Source organism: Zea mays, chromosome 10, assembly GCF_902167145.1.
Source record: "Zea mays cultivar B73 chromosome 10, Zm-B73-REFERENCE-NAM-5.0, whole genome shotgun sequence".
NCBI lineage: Eukaryota > Viridiplantae > Streptophyta > Magnoliopsida > Poales > Poaceae > Zea > Zea mays.
This window is the reverse complement of record NC_050105.1, coordinates 150779026-150793575: the sequence shown is the minus strand read 5'-3', so window position 1 is coordinate 150793575 and position 14550 is coordinate 150779026. Positions and strand designations below refer to the sequence as shown.

General features: G+C 44.6%; 1 protein-coding gene across 5 annotated transcripts; it reads left to right on the top strand.

Moving 5' to 3' along the window:
* The first annotated feature begins 270 nt into the window (after positions 1-270).
* LOC100217150 (uncharacterized) lies at positions 271-13818 on the top strand. Of its 5 annotated transcripts, none has more exons than XM_020544913.2 (21): positions 272-480; positions 564-2103; positions 2369-2531; positions 2655-2745; positions 3050-3186; positions 3259-3318; positions 3396-3515; positions 3993-4061; positions 4363-4428; positions 5061-5150; positions 5350-5454; positions 5530-5658; positions 6238-6447; positions 6856-7005; positions 11134-11187; positions 11258-11316; positions 11977-12043; positions 12118-12294; positions 12557-12613; positions 12689-12763; positions 13351-13818. In XM_020544913.2, the coding sequence occupies exons 2-21, from the start codon at positions 575-577 to the stop codon at positions 13465-13467; spliced, it is 3525 nt and encodes a 1174-aa protein (XP_020400502.1). In that variant the 5' UTR covers positions 272-480; positions 564-574; the 3' UTR covers positions 13468-13818. The 5 variants fall into 5 exon arrangements, 3 of the variants coding, with proteins under 3 accessions (XP_020400502.1, XP_020400501.1, NP_001343982.1); XM_020544912.1 differs by having other exon boundaries at positions 291-476; XR_004852974.1 differs by having other exon boundaries at positions 271-2103; positions 12689-12913.
* Positions 13819-14550: the final 732 nt, after the last annotated feature.

Genomic DNA, 14550 nt, shown 5'->3' with positions numbered 1-14550 from the left:
TACCGGTTTATATGCTTCTAGTGACGTGGCGGCCCCGTCGCTGAATCGCTGGGGCTACAAGTGCCAATAGTGAGGAATATACCATTATCCGAGGAGCAGAAATTCAAACACTTTTTTCTGCGGAATAAAACCCAGTCGAGAGAGATTATTCAGGTCAGGTCGCACGCACACGCACGGCACCGGGACCGGGCACGGGGCAGCCTCACCACCGCTCACATGGCTCCGCTCGGCTTGTTTTCGGGCGGGCTTTGCCTGCTCCACCGCCGCAGCTGCCGAGAAGACACGCAAAACAAAACCCCAAGACCACAAGGAAACACGAGCGCTAGTGGCAGGTGGCAGCGAGTGAGAAGGTGAGCTCGCCTCCCTCGCGCCTCCCATTCCCCCCTCGCGCAGTCCTATCGTAGGAATGGGATGAGGCCGGGGCCCCTCCCTCCTTCCTCCTCGGCGCTTCTCCCGTGACAAGCCTCCATTCTCCAGTCCGTGAGCACTCCACTCCCTGTCTCCGCTTTTGTTTCTCTCGTCCCAACCTCCCCTTTTCTGCGGGTTTGATCCGCACGGTACAGGATAGGGGAGGATGGATTTGTCCAGGTTCGCCTCCGGCGTCGGGCCCAGCCGCGTGGCCCCGCGGGCGGGCCTGCAGATCGGCGCCGCCGAGAATGGCTTCCGGGCCTGCTCCCTGCGGCGAGCACGGCACCGCGGCGGCGGGAACGGGAACCTCACGGCCGCCGCGTCCACCCTCCGCGGCCGCGGCGGGCTCTTCTACCTGGCTCCCACGCGCCGGAGTCATCCCAGTCTCCGGCTCTTCTACCTGCTTCCCACGCGCGGGAGTCATCTCAGTCTCCGCGCCAGATGGCGGCCGCGCTGCCAGGGCAACGACTCATTGGCCTACGTCGACGGCCCCTTGGAGACCGCTAAGGGCTCCGGCGAGGTCGACGACAACGTGCCCACCAGCTCGGGGTCCGACGACGACAGGGGCCTCGCCGACGTCGACGGCCTCAGGGAGATGCTGCAGAGGTCCAGGAACGAGCTGGAGGTGGCCAGGGTCAACAGCACCATGTTCGAGGAGAAGGCGCAGCGGATATCCGAGTCGGCCATCGCGTTCAAGGACCGCGCCGACGGCGCCCAGAGGGATGTGTGCGCGGCCGTAGCCACCGTGCAGGAGATCATCAGCAAGGAGGCGGACGCCAAGGAGGCCGTCCAGAAGGCTACCATGGCGCTGTCCATGGCCGAGGCGAGGCTGCAGCTGGCCGCGGAGGCGCTGGAGGCCAACCGGGGCTCGGTAGGCCCGACGGAGGTTAGCATCGAAGGCATGGAGCAGGAGGCCCTCCTGTCTGCACAGGAAGAGATTAAGGATTGTCGGGCAGCCCTGTCGCGGTGCGCGGAGGAGCTGAGTCGTGTCCAGGACAAGAAAATGGAGCTGCAGAAGGAGGTTGATAGGCTGACGGATCTCGCTGGGAAGGCCCAGATGGATGCGTCCAACGCCGAAGAAGATGTTGCCAATATAATGGTGCTGGCTGAGCAGGCGGTGGCTCTTGAGATGGAAGCCTCACAGCGTGTCAACGATGCGGAAATGGTGCTGCTGAAAGCGGAGAAGGCCATAGCCTCGATTGATACCGTGGTGGAGCTACCGTCACCTGCTGAAGAGCAGAGAAGCACTGAAGAAGACAGCGTTTCTGAAGGGTACGAGTATAGCAGCGATGTCACTGATGATGTTTATGTAAGGGATGAGGTGTCAAGTATCGAGCGCCTAATGGTCGGTGACTTGACTGTTCAGGGCTTTGAGCAGCTTGAACCATCCCGTGAAATATATGATGAAGAAAGCAGTAATAAGATGTCTGTTGAGCCTCAGAAAGAAGCTGAGTCTGATTCAGATAAGTCGAAACAAGGGAAGAAGCAAGAAATGGAACGAAAGGAGCACACCAAGGAACCACTGAGTGCTCCAAAAGCACTGGTGAAGAGATCATCCCGTTTCTTCTCGGCATCTTTCTTCTCCTCCAAAGTTGATGGAGAGTTTACACCTACATCTGTCTTCCGAGGGTTAATGAAATCAGTGCAAAAACAAGCTCCGAAGCTTGTTGTTGGGATATTGCTTCTCGGTGCAGGGTGAGTCACATGACAAGTGCTGTGTGTGTTTTTTGGTTTTGCATTTTGCAGTAAGGATTTGATTTCAGATAACCGCACTCCACCAATTTACCTTGTTGGTTGTTATTTCTGTACAGATAAGTATACTGTATTCTGTATAGTCACCTCTTCTTTGCACTGAAAATCAGAAATTGGATGGAAGTGTTTTCCTTATTATAACTTGTGGGCATCACTTTCATTCATGTCAGTTAGCTGATACCTTAAAGTTTTTTTATGGGTCCTGTAGGGCATTCTTCTTAAATAGGGCTGAGAAGAGTCAACTATTTCAGCAGCAAGGCATTGCCACAAGTATTGGAAAGGTAACCTCCACAACAAAGCCCATAGTTCTTGAGATACGGCGAATTCCACAGAGAGTAAAGAAGCTAATAGAGCTCTTACCTCATCAAGAGGTACAATTTCCTCATTTGAACTACTAATTTCTGATTTCATTTTGTGTTCGTCTATGATATTCAACTGTTATGATGGAACATAGCTCACATGTAAGTTCCTTATGCTCTTCATTCCCTATTCAGGTAAATGAGGAAGAAGCTTCACTTTTCGACATACTATACTTGCTTCTGGCCAGTGTTATTTTTGTACCATTATTTCAGAAAATCCCTGGAGGTGAGATATATATTCTAATATTATTTGTGCACGGAATGGTTCAGCAGAATCAGTAGTTTTTTGCATTATTTCGGTTACCCAAGGAAGTTTGCAATTGAACGAAACGACTCCCCTTCTGGTCTCATAAACATTTACTGTTTTATTCACAACTGGGCACCATGCTTTTCCTGAGTTGAAATGCCTGAACTTCTGAAGTTAGGAGTTAGGATGCATACAAAAGTTGAGAAACATTTGTGATTAAGACCATCAGTTTTCATGGAAGTTCTGTGACCTTCTGCAAATAAGTTTTACCTTGATACCTTAGGCAGTCCTGTTCTTGGATATCTTGCTGCTGGTGTCCTCATTGGTCCATATGGGCTGTCCATCATCCGTAATGTGCATGAGACAAAGGCAATTGCGGAATTTGGAGTTGTGTTCTTACTATTTAACATTGGACTTGAGGTACACAGCTAAGTGCCTTTGGATACTGTTTCTTCTTTCAGCAAATACTGGCTTAATATCCTGCACCTGCAGCTTTCTGTGGAAAGACTAAGCTCGATGAAGAAGTATGTCTTTGGCTTGGGATCTGCTCAGGTTCTGTTCATGCTAGTGCAGCCATCAAACAGCTATCATTACTCAATTACTCCCTGGTAAATTTGAACAATTGGCAGGTGCTGGCTACTACTGCTGCTGTTGGTGTGATAGCTCATTGTTTTGCCGCACTACCAGGACCAGCAGCAATTGTTGTTGGGAGTGGCTTGGCTCTGTCATCCACAGCTGTTGTCTTGCAAGTACTTCCTTGAAACCACACTTGTTTATCAAACTCTTGTTTCTTTGTTACCGATCGAACATACGAGCAGAAACATATCTAATATGAGTTGCCATTTAGTATTTAATAAGCTACTAGTGAAATTTGTTTTCTTGTCACACTTCAAAATGCCATGTTTAGGCACAAAGTAGGTTTCATTTAGGAAGTACAAAATTCTACTTCCTCCGGTCAAAGACACTTTGACATTTTGGGCAAAAGGCAAGGTCTCTGTTCTGTCACTTTGATCACTATTTACTATTTGTAATTGAATCAAATTGATATATTATGAAAGTGGTTCCAACCCATGGTTTTTATGTTTCCAATTCAAACGTTTGACTGGAACCATGCCTTATTCATCATGTTCTCATGACTGGGGATTATATGTTTATCTGTATTTTCCAAGTTTTGTGATGATCATTTGTTGTTTGGCCTTTAAGCATTTAGTGTTCTGCTTTTCTAGGTATTGCAAGAGCGTGGTGAAAGTACGTCACGTCATGGACGTGCTACATTTTCTGTGTTATTGTTCCAGGTATAACCTCACTGTGCTCAGATATGTTCCCTGTTTTTGAAATAACACAGCTTATGCTTCAGCTTTTTATCTGTTCGTTTCTTGCTAATGTATTTCATCACATCACTTCTGTTCACAACGCCTAGATCACATGTCACAATTGCATATCTTTATGCATCTTTTGTTGTTTACATCTGTGATGCATATGTGCTAGTATGGACTTGCATGACATACTCATTCTGAAGCACCGAGAGCATTCGACCCTTTAGTAATGTTAATCTAGCTTGCCTTTTTAATATATATTTTCTTGTGTTGCCCCCAGGATTTGGCTGTGGTGGTTCTGTTGATATTAATACCTCTCATATCACCTAATTCTTCAAAAGGAGGGGTAACCATTTTGTCTTTATGCTCTTTTCCTTGTTTGTCCTAGGACCTTTTGCTTATTGGTACACATAGTTTATGTGCTTGATAGCCCAAATGAGATTATGAGTGTACTGTAGCACTATAAACTAGTCTGTGGAGACCAATGCTAGTATGATTGTGACTAGGAGCACTTCAAAACCCATGTTCAATGGTTAGAGTTTGATTTTAGCACTTCAGATGGCATAAGTGAAATGCAAATTTGTAGCATTAGTGACTGATCAGCAGGATTATGCTTGTGTGTGTTATTAAGAAAAATTGTTCAGCAGTCTTACGATATATAAATTTTGGAAATAGCATCCAACTTGAGGATGGTATATGGGGCCTGGCCGCCTGGGGCCATGTGTGAGTGACACAGTCAGTTCCTTTCATAGTTTCATGGTTTTATGAGGTGTCACCTAGGCGTTGAGGTGTATCCCAGGCAGGCAGGCACCACAGGATACCACAAGGTTTTAGTTATGCCATATCGCCTAGGCGTCCGCCGTCCAGGCATACACCCATTGCCATAGGATGCCGCAACGCCTCAAAAACCATTCCCAGTTTACACCTCCTTAACTGTTTGGTCCTTGAGGCCTTCGTTCAATATCTGGTTTTTTATAGGTTGGTTTCCAAGCAATAGCAGAAGCCATGGGAATGGCTGCAGTCAAAGCAGTAGCTGCTATAACTGCCATAATTGCTGGAGGTCGTCTGGTGAGTTGACTGTTCATTTACATTATTTTGCTTATCCTTTCTGGTACTTTTTGTATGCCATACGTAGACTCTGGGCCCAGCTGGACATAGGTTTGGTTCCTTGCATACATGCATGTTTCAGTTTTTTTCCCCTTGCAGCTGCATGTATCTCAATTATCTACAACTATTTAATGTGCAATTTTCGTTTTGTATCAAACAGTTGCTCCGGCCTATTTACAAACAAATTGCTGAAAATCAGAATGCTGAGATATTTTCAGCAAATACACTCCTTGTTATTTTTGGCACAAGTCTTCTTACAGCCCGGGTTCGTTTTCTATATGTTTATTTTCTAGCCTTTACATTGCTTAAAACTACTATTGATTTTATGGTCTATTCACAGGCTGGGTTATCGATGGCACTTGGAGCTTTTTTAGCTGGTCTGTTACTAGCAGAAACAGAGTTCTCATTGCAGGTTGAGTCAGATATAGCTCCCTATCGTGGTCTTCTGTTAGGACTTTTCTTTATGACGGTGAGTACTGTGAATATAATTGCATTAAGAATTATTTCTTTAACACTGATATACTGCTAATGTTATGTTTCAAGTGTTCCTAACCTTATACCATCATCATGGGCATCAAATTAAGTTACCACGGACTCGCTACTCTATTAGTTACTACATCTAACTTCATATTAAATTCTCAGTACATAATTTACCATTGTTTCAGTTGAGAACTGAAGATGGAACCATTTTCACGATCATGAGTTCCTCAGACTACAAATATTTATCTTGTTGGAACAATCATGCCAGTAGATGTCATCAGTGTGGCATCATACATTACAGTCTAGCCAAAAACATGTATTTTCTACCATATCGATATGTTCCCAATAAAGTATCTTCTAGTACCCTCTTTCATCAACTTGTCAAATAAATGCATTTTTTGTGTACATTATCATCTGTTCGGTAGAATCAAACGTGTGCCAAAAATCAATGCTTAAGCGCTTATTTATCTATCCATTTATCTTTTCCAACATCTAGGTATTTTTACCACTTTCTTTAGGACGATGAGAATTCCTTGATTAGTTCTTACATTGAGGTTTGGTTTTCCAGGTTGGAATGTCTATTGACCCAAAGCTGCTTCTGTCAAACTTCCCAGCGATCTCTGTGATATTGAGTCTCTTGATAATTGGAAAGACATTGTTAGTTACATTTGTCGGCAGGGTGTTTGGGGTTTCTGCTATAGCTGCCATTCGTGTTGGCCTCTTGCTTGCACCTGGTGGTGAGTTTGCTTTTGTTGCCTTTGGAGAAGCTGTCAACCAGGTAACATACGTTGTTTTCTTTTCTTTTCGTCGAATGACGCAGGAGAGCTGCGTGTCATTTCATTAAGAAGGGAATAAAACAACGTAGGAGCAGCAAAGCTTGCTCCCGCCAATTAACCAAGTACAGGACTCCTAGCTCCACACACCAGTAAAATTAACACTGCCAGCGCCTAAGAGCTATTGCAGAGCCTTAGTTCCAGCCCAACACCACAATATACATTCTTCAGAAACAACAGCTAGAACTCTTTCTATGTTATAGGTATCTAGTACCCTAGACCTACTTCTCATGTACACAATAGTTGATCATAGGAACATCTATAATTGTTGTATGTCACGAATCATATGATTGTTGTGCTATGGATAGATGTTATAGAGCAGAGGGGAAACTAATGAACACACTATTTTACAGGGTCTTCTATCACCTCAATTAACATCGTTGCTATTTTTAGTCGTTGGCATTTCAATGGCTCTGACACCATGGTTAGCTGCTGGAGGGCAGTTTCTGGCATCAAAATTTGAGCAGCATGATGTGAGGAGTTTATTGCCCGTGGAAAGTGAGGTATTTGTTTGTTCCCACTTTTGCTTCTTGCTTCGGTTACGATGTTGCATTGTATGTAATTTTGGCGACATGCATCCAAAAGCAGTTTGCCATATCTCACTTTGTCTAACCTTCCATGTAGAATACAAGTTTCAATTGAATGTCTGTTTGTGTAGCCAAGTGTGTTCCCTGTGTGAAATGTAGCTAGACTCATTTGCCATTTGATATTTGTGTGATTGAGTGGTCTGACAATTAAGAAATCAAACAATTTAGTAGCCTTGTTTACTTCTTTTGAGTGTGCCTCTCCTTCTCTTTCGGTGGCCTAGAACTTCAGCAGAGAAGAAGTTAGATTGTGGTGTTTGGCGGGAGCTGCTAAGCTCTAGGCTTTAGTGAGTGGGGTGGGTGGTTTTTGGTCGTGAAGGAGGGATGGTTTAACTCTCTCCTTTCTAGAGGTCGATCCTGTTTGTCTCAGGCGCGGATTCGTCTTTGTTTTCTCAACTCCTTTCTCCCAAGGTTGGGGATTGAAGTGGGTTTCTTGTAAGGGATTCTTTTCCCCTGTTTTTTTCCCTCTTTTATAAAATGATGCGCAACTCTCCTACGTGTTCGAGAAAAAAGTACTTTGGATGATACATGATAGTAGTTTCTTGTGGCCAGCCCTAAGCCCTAAAATTATTTCCGTATGTGCTGATTGGCCAGCCCTAAGCTGCTGAGAGTTTCGCTTGAGTGTTCACATGAGTTGAGCACGATTTACAATCAGTCATCTCGACACGCTCAAGTACGTCAAGCGTGCACTGACGCTGGTGAGGAACATGCTAGAATTGAGACTTCCAGAAAGTGATGAAGAGGCGAAAGGGCCTCTAGCCTAGTGGTTAAATGCTTTCGAGTAGCACCTCCAAGTCCCGGGTTCGATTCCCCTCGGGGTCGAATTTTCTGGCTTGGTTAAAAAAATCCCCTCGTTGTGCCCCATCCGCTCTCGGTTTACGATGTACTGTGTGCCACCCTCCGGTTGGGCCGTTGCAGAGTGGACGGTTGACGCCGACCCGTTAGTGATGGGGGGCCAGGGTTCGGGGATTTTCTCAGTTGGGACCATTATTTCAGTCTCTTCTTAATATAATACCACGAGGGCGGTCATTCCCTCCCTGACCAAGTGTTTAGAAAGTGATGAAGAGGACTAAGATCCTTTTTATGAAATAGAGGATTAAGTTCCTTCATTGAGAACTCTTGTTGCAAGGTTGAAATGGTGCGACGTAGGAGCTCCATGGAGGACACCGTGAGAATGATGTCATCCACGTACAAACCATGGTGGAAGATGAATAATTAAGTATCTGATTTTGCTTCAGTGAACCCAAGGGGGAGCAAGTATGTGGTGATATGGTTGTACCAGGCACAAGACGCCTACTTGAGTCCATACAGGAACTTGTTCAGGCAGCAATCCATGTCAGGATGAGTAGAATCCACAAATCTAGTTGGCTGGGAGCAGTAGACTGTCTTAGTGAGTGTGTCATGCAAGAAGGCATTTTTGACATCCAATTGATGAACTCGCCAGTCCTTAGAGAGAGTTGAGGAGCGGACGGTGCACACGGTGCTCGGCTTGACCACCGAGGCAAGGATGCCAGATGGAAGGTGCATCGGTAGCGACCAAGGCACATGATGAAGGTGACATGGACCTGATGATCATGTTCCAAGAGTGACGATCCTTCATAGAGATACCAAATGGGTCAAATTCAACGAAACAATTGTTGTTAGTGGTAAACTGGTAAACGGAAAGGAGATTCCTAATAATATCAGGAGCAATAAGAATATATTATTAATATAAAACGGTGCAAGAAGAAATGTATGGCCAACAAACATGATAGGGAGAATGGATCCATTGCCAACAATGATGGAGGAAGGAGACGTGCAATCATGAGGTCAAATCAGGGAGACATTAGCCGCATCAGGTGTCATGTGGTTGGAAGCGCTAGAGTCCACCTAGTCGATGACGGCGGGACGGTTGAGAGCCACTGCGCTAAACGAGTTAGCCAGAGACTATTGATCCCAAGAACTGGTCTAGGGCGACCAACCAGGCAACAGTGTGACCTGCTGTGGAGGGTGGTTGAGCTGTTGCATGGTCGGCACTAGGGTGATGAACGCGTACAGGTGAAGCTAGGAGGCAGATGTATGGGGCAGCAGCGGTAGCCAACAACGCTTGCTCCGAATAAGGATGTTGTTGCCGCTGGCCGCGTTGCTGCTACTGTTGGGCACCTGGGCTATCCTAGGCCACATGACCTATCCGGTCTAGGGGTTGTAGATTGACGAGCAGGGTGCGCCTCTAGCCATCATCACAATTGCCATTGTTGTCATTGTTGTTGCGGCAACACAACGACTGCTACATGACAGGGGCGAAGGTGGCATCAGACTGCTGCTGATGCGCTAGCATCGAGGTGGCAAGGAAGGCAATAGAAGCTGAGATAGAGGATTCCACAGCCATGGTGAGCTCCTCGAGTAGAAGGTCGTTGCGGATAGTCTGAAATGGCAGCAACGGCGTGGTGCGCCTGATGAAGGTCTTTATGTGCTCAAACCGCTTGTTGAGGCAAAGGAGGTTGAGGGCAAGTGTGCGATCGGACACGACTTGGCCAAGGTCCCCTAGGGCATCAGTCATGCCCTTCATCTTGCGTCAGTAGTCGTTGATGGAGAGATTGCCTTGGACAAAGGTGTGGAAAGCAAAATCGAGGTGGAGGGCGCGAGTCTCCTGGTTGCCTAGGAAGTGGTCCTCGATGGCAAGCCAGACATCCCATGTCGTGCCGCCATGGACACGAACCATATCTTGCAACTCAACGGTGATGGTACCAAAGAGCCAAGACAGTACAACATTGTCCATGCTCTACCCTATAGGGGCGGAAGCATTATCGATGTCGGAGAGGACACGGTTGTTACTGGTGTAGCACTCGAGGGGTGAGGAGGATGAGATTGCGCCACCAGGTGTAGTTGGTGGAGAGGGGGTCCATGACTAACGAGACAAGCGGTCAGATGTTCTGGACGCTAGCAACCTGCATGTGGAGGTTGGCGACGGTGGAGGCCTCATGGATCACAATGGCCTCAGCGTTAGAGAAGGATCCGATGGGGGGCTACGCCAGCTTGAGAGCGGCAACAAACGCACACTGCAGGCTAGCGACATCTGCTTGTTCCTTCTCCATGCTTCAGCTATGGTGAGGACACGTGCATTGGCGGCGACCCTTGTCGGCGACGACTTTGGCGACCGGGGAGGGAGGTCAGATGTTCTGGACGCTGGCAACCTGCATGTGGAGGTTGGCGACGGTGGAGGCCTCATGGATCACAATGGCCTCAGCGTTAGAGAAGGATCCGATGGGGGGCTACGCCAGCTTGAGAGCGGCAACAAACGCACACTGCAGGCCAGCGACATCTGCTTGTTCCTTCTCCATGCTTCAGCTATGGTGAGGACACGTGCATTGGCGGCGACCCTTGTCGGCGACGACTTTGGCGACCAGGTCGTCCCTCCCCTTCTAAGTGGTGGCAACATCTTCCTTGGCACGTTGTGCAGCCTACTCTTGGGCACGAGCAGCGGCGGGCTCGGCCTCACTAGGGGTTGACGACGTCGGCGACATGGATCATAATGGCCACGAGATCATTAACGTCTCCTGATAGAAAGCCTATCGATGTATTATAGGAGATACGGTGTTACACATATATAGGCAAGGATAGTCGAGGGTTTATAGAAACAGAACCAATCAAAGGAGATCCTTGCCTAATAGAGATCAATCTATCTATCAACGGAGATCCTTGCCTAATAGAGACCGGTCTATCTATCCTAGCCATACAGGCAGGATTCTAATACCAATCAATGGAGATCCTTGCCTAATAGAGATTGATCCATCTATCAACGGAGATCTAACATGACCACTTGACCAGAGATGAGACAAAAAACTAAATTCCAATCAGGTGAGGTATCATCTAGTGCAGTAGCCATTTTAGATGTGCAATTAACCAAAGAGTTTATGCCAGATGGTGGTGGGGTAGTATTGCTTGTTATTATAATCTGTCAAGTTTCCTGTCAAATAGTATGCCAGCTCTTTAATATCCTTTATTCCTTTAACATGTCGATTTTTCACCTAATGTTGTTGTCTTCTGTTTTTCTGTCTATGTGTGTAGACTGACGATTTGCAAGACCATATCATTATATTAGGCTTTGGACGTGTTGGGCAGGTTGTATTGCTATCCTCACACACTATTTTTCCATGTCTGAATCCTAATAAAACTTTTTCCCCCTTACTAGATCATTGCACAACTCCTGTCAGAGCGGTTAATTCCTTTTGTTGCACTTGATGCTGGAAGGTATGGTGCATCTTATAATAAATTGAATTCTAAAGAAACTACAGATAGCAGCAGTTCAGAACCTTAGCATCTGTTCTGAATTAATATTTAACCATGAGTATGGCTGCATGAACCTATGCAGACTTAATTCTGTAAATTACTGTGTACAGTTAAGATGGTTGATTTTAAGCTAATTAGGGACTGCAGTTGGAATGTATTAAATCCACAAAATAAAACAAACTTTCGGGCAGACTCTTCCAGGAATTCAGGAAAATGCTGGCATGACCAGCAATATGAGGCTCTCTCCAGCAGATCCCCTATCGCATCCCTATTTTATCTTCTATTTAAAACTTCACTTTACAAACAGTGTTATCTACAGTTCCGCGTCCCCTATTTTACATTACCCACTGGAGACAGTCCGATGATGTTCGTCTTAATCTTCATTTGGAACCAAATCATCCATGTTCAATTATCCGCCTTCGGCCTAATTTGGATACTCACATCCATCTGGAATCCTGGAATTTTCCCTGGGTGGGTAATCCATGGGGATGACATTTTAGTCTTTATAGGGGTTTTTGCATCCCTGGGTTTTGCTTCCCCTTCTTCGAAAGTAGGCATTAGTGGCCAGGGCGCCAGGCCATCCCAATTTTCTTTTTTCTGATGCATATTTTCTTTTATCAGTGATCGGGTTGCAGCTGGGCGTGCACTTGATCTTCCAGTGTATTTTGGTGATTCTGGAAGCAGAGAGGTAGGGAGAGTTCAGTTATAATCTAATATCACGTATAGCTTGTGGAGAGTACTGTTCTAATTGAATTTTAATAGGTACTGCACAAAATTGGAGCTGAAAGAGCTTGTGCTGCTGCAATTACTTTGGATACTCCTGGTGCAAACTACAGAGCTGTCTGGGCGTTGAACAAATATTTCCCAAATGTGAAGACATTTGTTAGAGCACATGATGTTGATCATGGTGTTAATTTGGAGAAAGCTGGTGCAACGGCGGTACGTGGATGCTACATATCATTCTTGACGATAATGAGCTACTGATGCAACTTTTACTGGTCATATACACTTGCAATTTTTATTTGCAAAGAGAGAGTTTTATTACTTTTATCACAATGGGACCGAGCATGCATCTAATGTACTGTGTAACTTTGGTTGCTGTTATTATGAGCTATTGGTAGTTTCCCTTATCAGATACTTCATTCCGCATGTAGTACATTAGATGCATATCTTCTAATGGAATTGTATGAACAATTTAAAGGTTGTCCCTGAGACCTTGGAGCCAAGTCTTCAGCTAGCTGCTGCTGTCCTTGCACAAGTAAGCTCTTGTTTGATTATCATCCACTGTGCTTATTAGTAATGTATGGAATTTGATGCATAGGCTTCATTTCAGGCAAAACTCCCAATGTCAGAGATTCAGGAAACCATCAACGAGTTCCGGAATCGTCATCTGTCAGAGCTTACAGAGGTGTGTAATTACGTCATCATTCAGTGATCTGCTAAACTTACTCATGATATTTACAACAGAAAGCTTCTGGCAAACAAAAGGATATGCAGCGAAACATGGCAAACCAGATTTCTTAATGGTAGTAATTCAAAGATAGCTGGTGTAGAATCTGTAAGTGTGTTGAATTAAGCTTGTGATGGCAGTCATGTGTTAGTAACTAGTTACATGATTGAACACTAGCCATTTGCTAACTGGAACGGTGATGGTATACAATATAATGATCCCTTTTAGCTCATTGAAGCTAAAGCCCAAAAATCAAATTAGTATGTAGACTTATCGTAATACAAAAGGAACAAATGGGTGCAGTTCGTTTCTAATAAACATGTAGTGTAATAGGCATCCATTTTTTTTAAAAAAAATGTAGTAGGTCTTAGATTATTTCTTTTCATGGTCTTGAGTTTTGTGGCTTTCTGAAGTCCATGTAGTGTCACACCATGCGGGGCGGTAAAATTATTTTTCTTTCAGGTTCATACAATCTGTATATAATATTGAGCAATACCATCAGATTTTTGTAACTATCCAACGGCCTTTTGTTATTCCCTTTACAGTTGTGTGCTACGTCAGGAAGTTCTCTTGGCTATGGATTTTCCAGAGCTACGTCCAAATCGAAGTCTTTCACCTCCGACGACGAAAACCAAACAGTGGATGGCACACTAGCAATCTGATGCTGATGAGATAAAATGGGATCCCCTTGCTAGCGCTAGATTGGTTGCATTGTTCAGTAGATAATCCTGTTTCATGTGGAAGGAGGGTGGAATAATTATTCATATAAGAGCTGTCATAAAAGTTGGCGTCCATTTTTGTATGTTAGACACTTAGTGCTTGTTTGAGAGTAATGGAAGGGACTGAGAGGGCCAAAATCCTTTAGGCCCCGTTTGTTTCCTTTTATTTTGAGGAATTGGAATCTTACTATTGGAATAGGCTATTTTTTTAAAATGTGACATTCCACCACTTTCCAAAGTTATCATATAAGCCTATCTCAAATTATTCATAGGATGAGATATGTAATTTGATTCTATAGATTTACATGCTATTTTTCCGATGTACAAATTATAACACACTCTTCTACTTGCTTTGTTATAACATGAATGTAGTATATAATTATCTCTTTTATATGATTTAAGATAATATACAAATATATTACATATATAAATATATGAACTTAATTAGTTTTGTCTAAATTATAATTATTAAAATGGAATTCAATTCCAACGAAACAAACGGGCCTTTAGGGCTTGTTCTGTTATTTTCAATTCATATGTATTGGAAGAGATTGGTATAGATTGGGGAGATTTGATGCACTAGAGATTGAAACTCTTTCAATCCTTATAGACTGGGGCTTGTTCGGTTTTAGGTGAATTTCTCTCTAATTCTTCTCAATCTACTCCTAATCGATTCTAAAAACCTCCGTTACATTTGGTCCCAAACGAGCCTTTAGGGGCTAGACTGTTTGGTTTGTTGTGTAAGGTGTTATAGGATGACTAGCTTTTTTTGTCTAAGATTAGTTCAATTCAGTGATTATGGTTAGACATATTGTGACGTCTTAGGTATAAAACTAAACAGTCGTCCTTTAATATGTCAAGGAGTCCGAGTTGAAATTCATCGTGGTTCTTTCTCTGTGTCCAACCTTTTATTGTGTCTTCATGTATGATTGGAAAAATCAACATAAGGCTAGTTTAATTCATGGTGGGATAGAAGCGTGGGCTACTGCCCTCACCACACGTCTATGAAAAGAATCTAAGTATCAT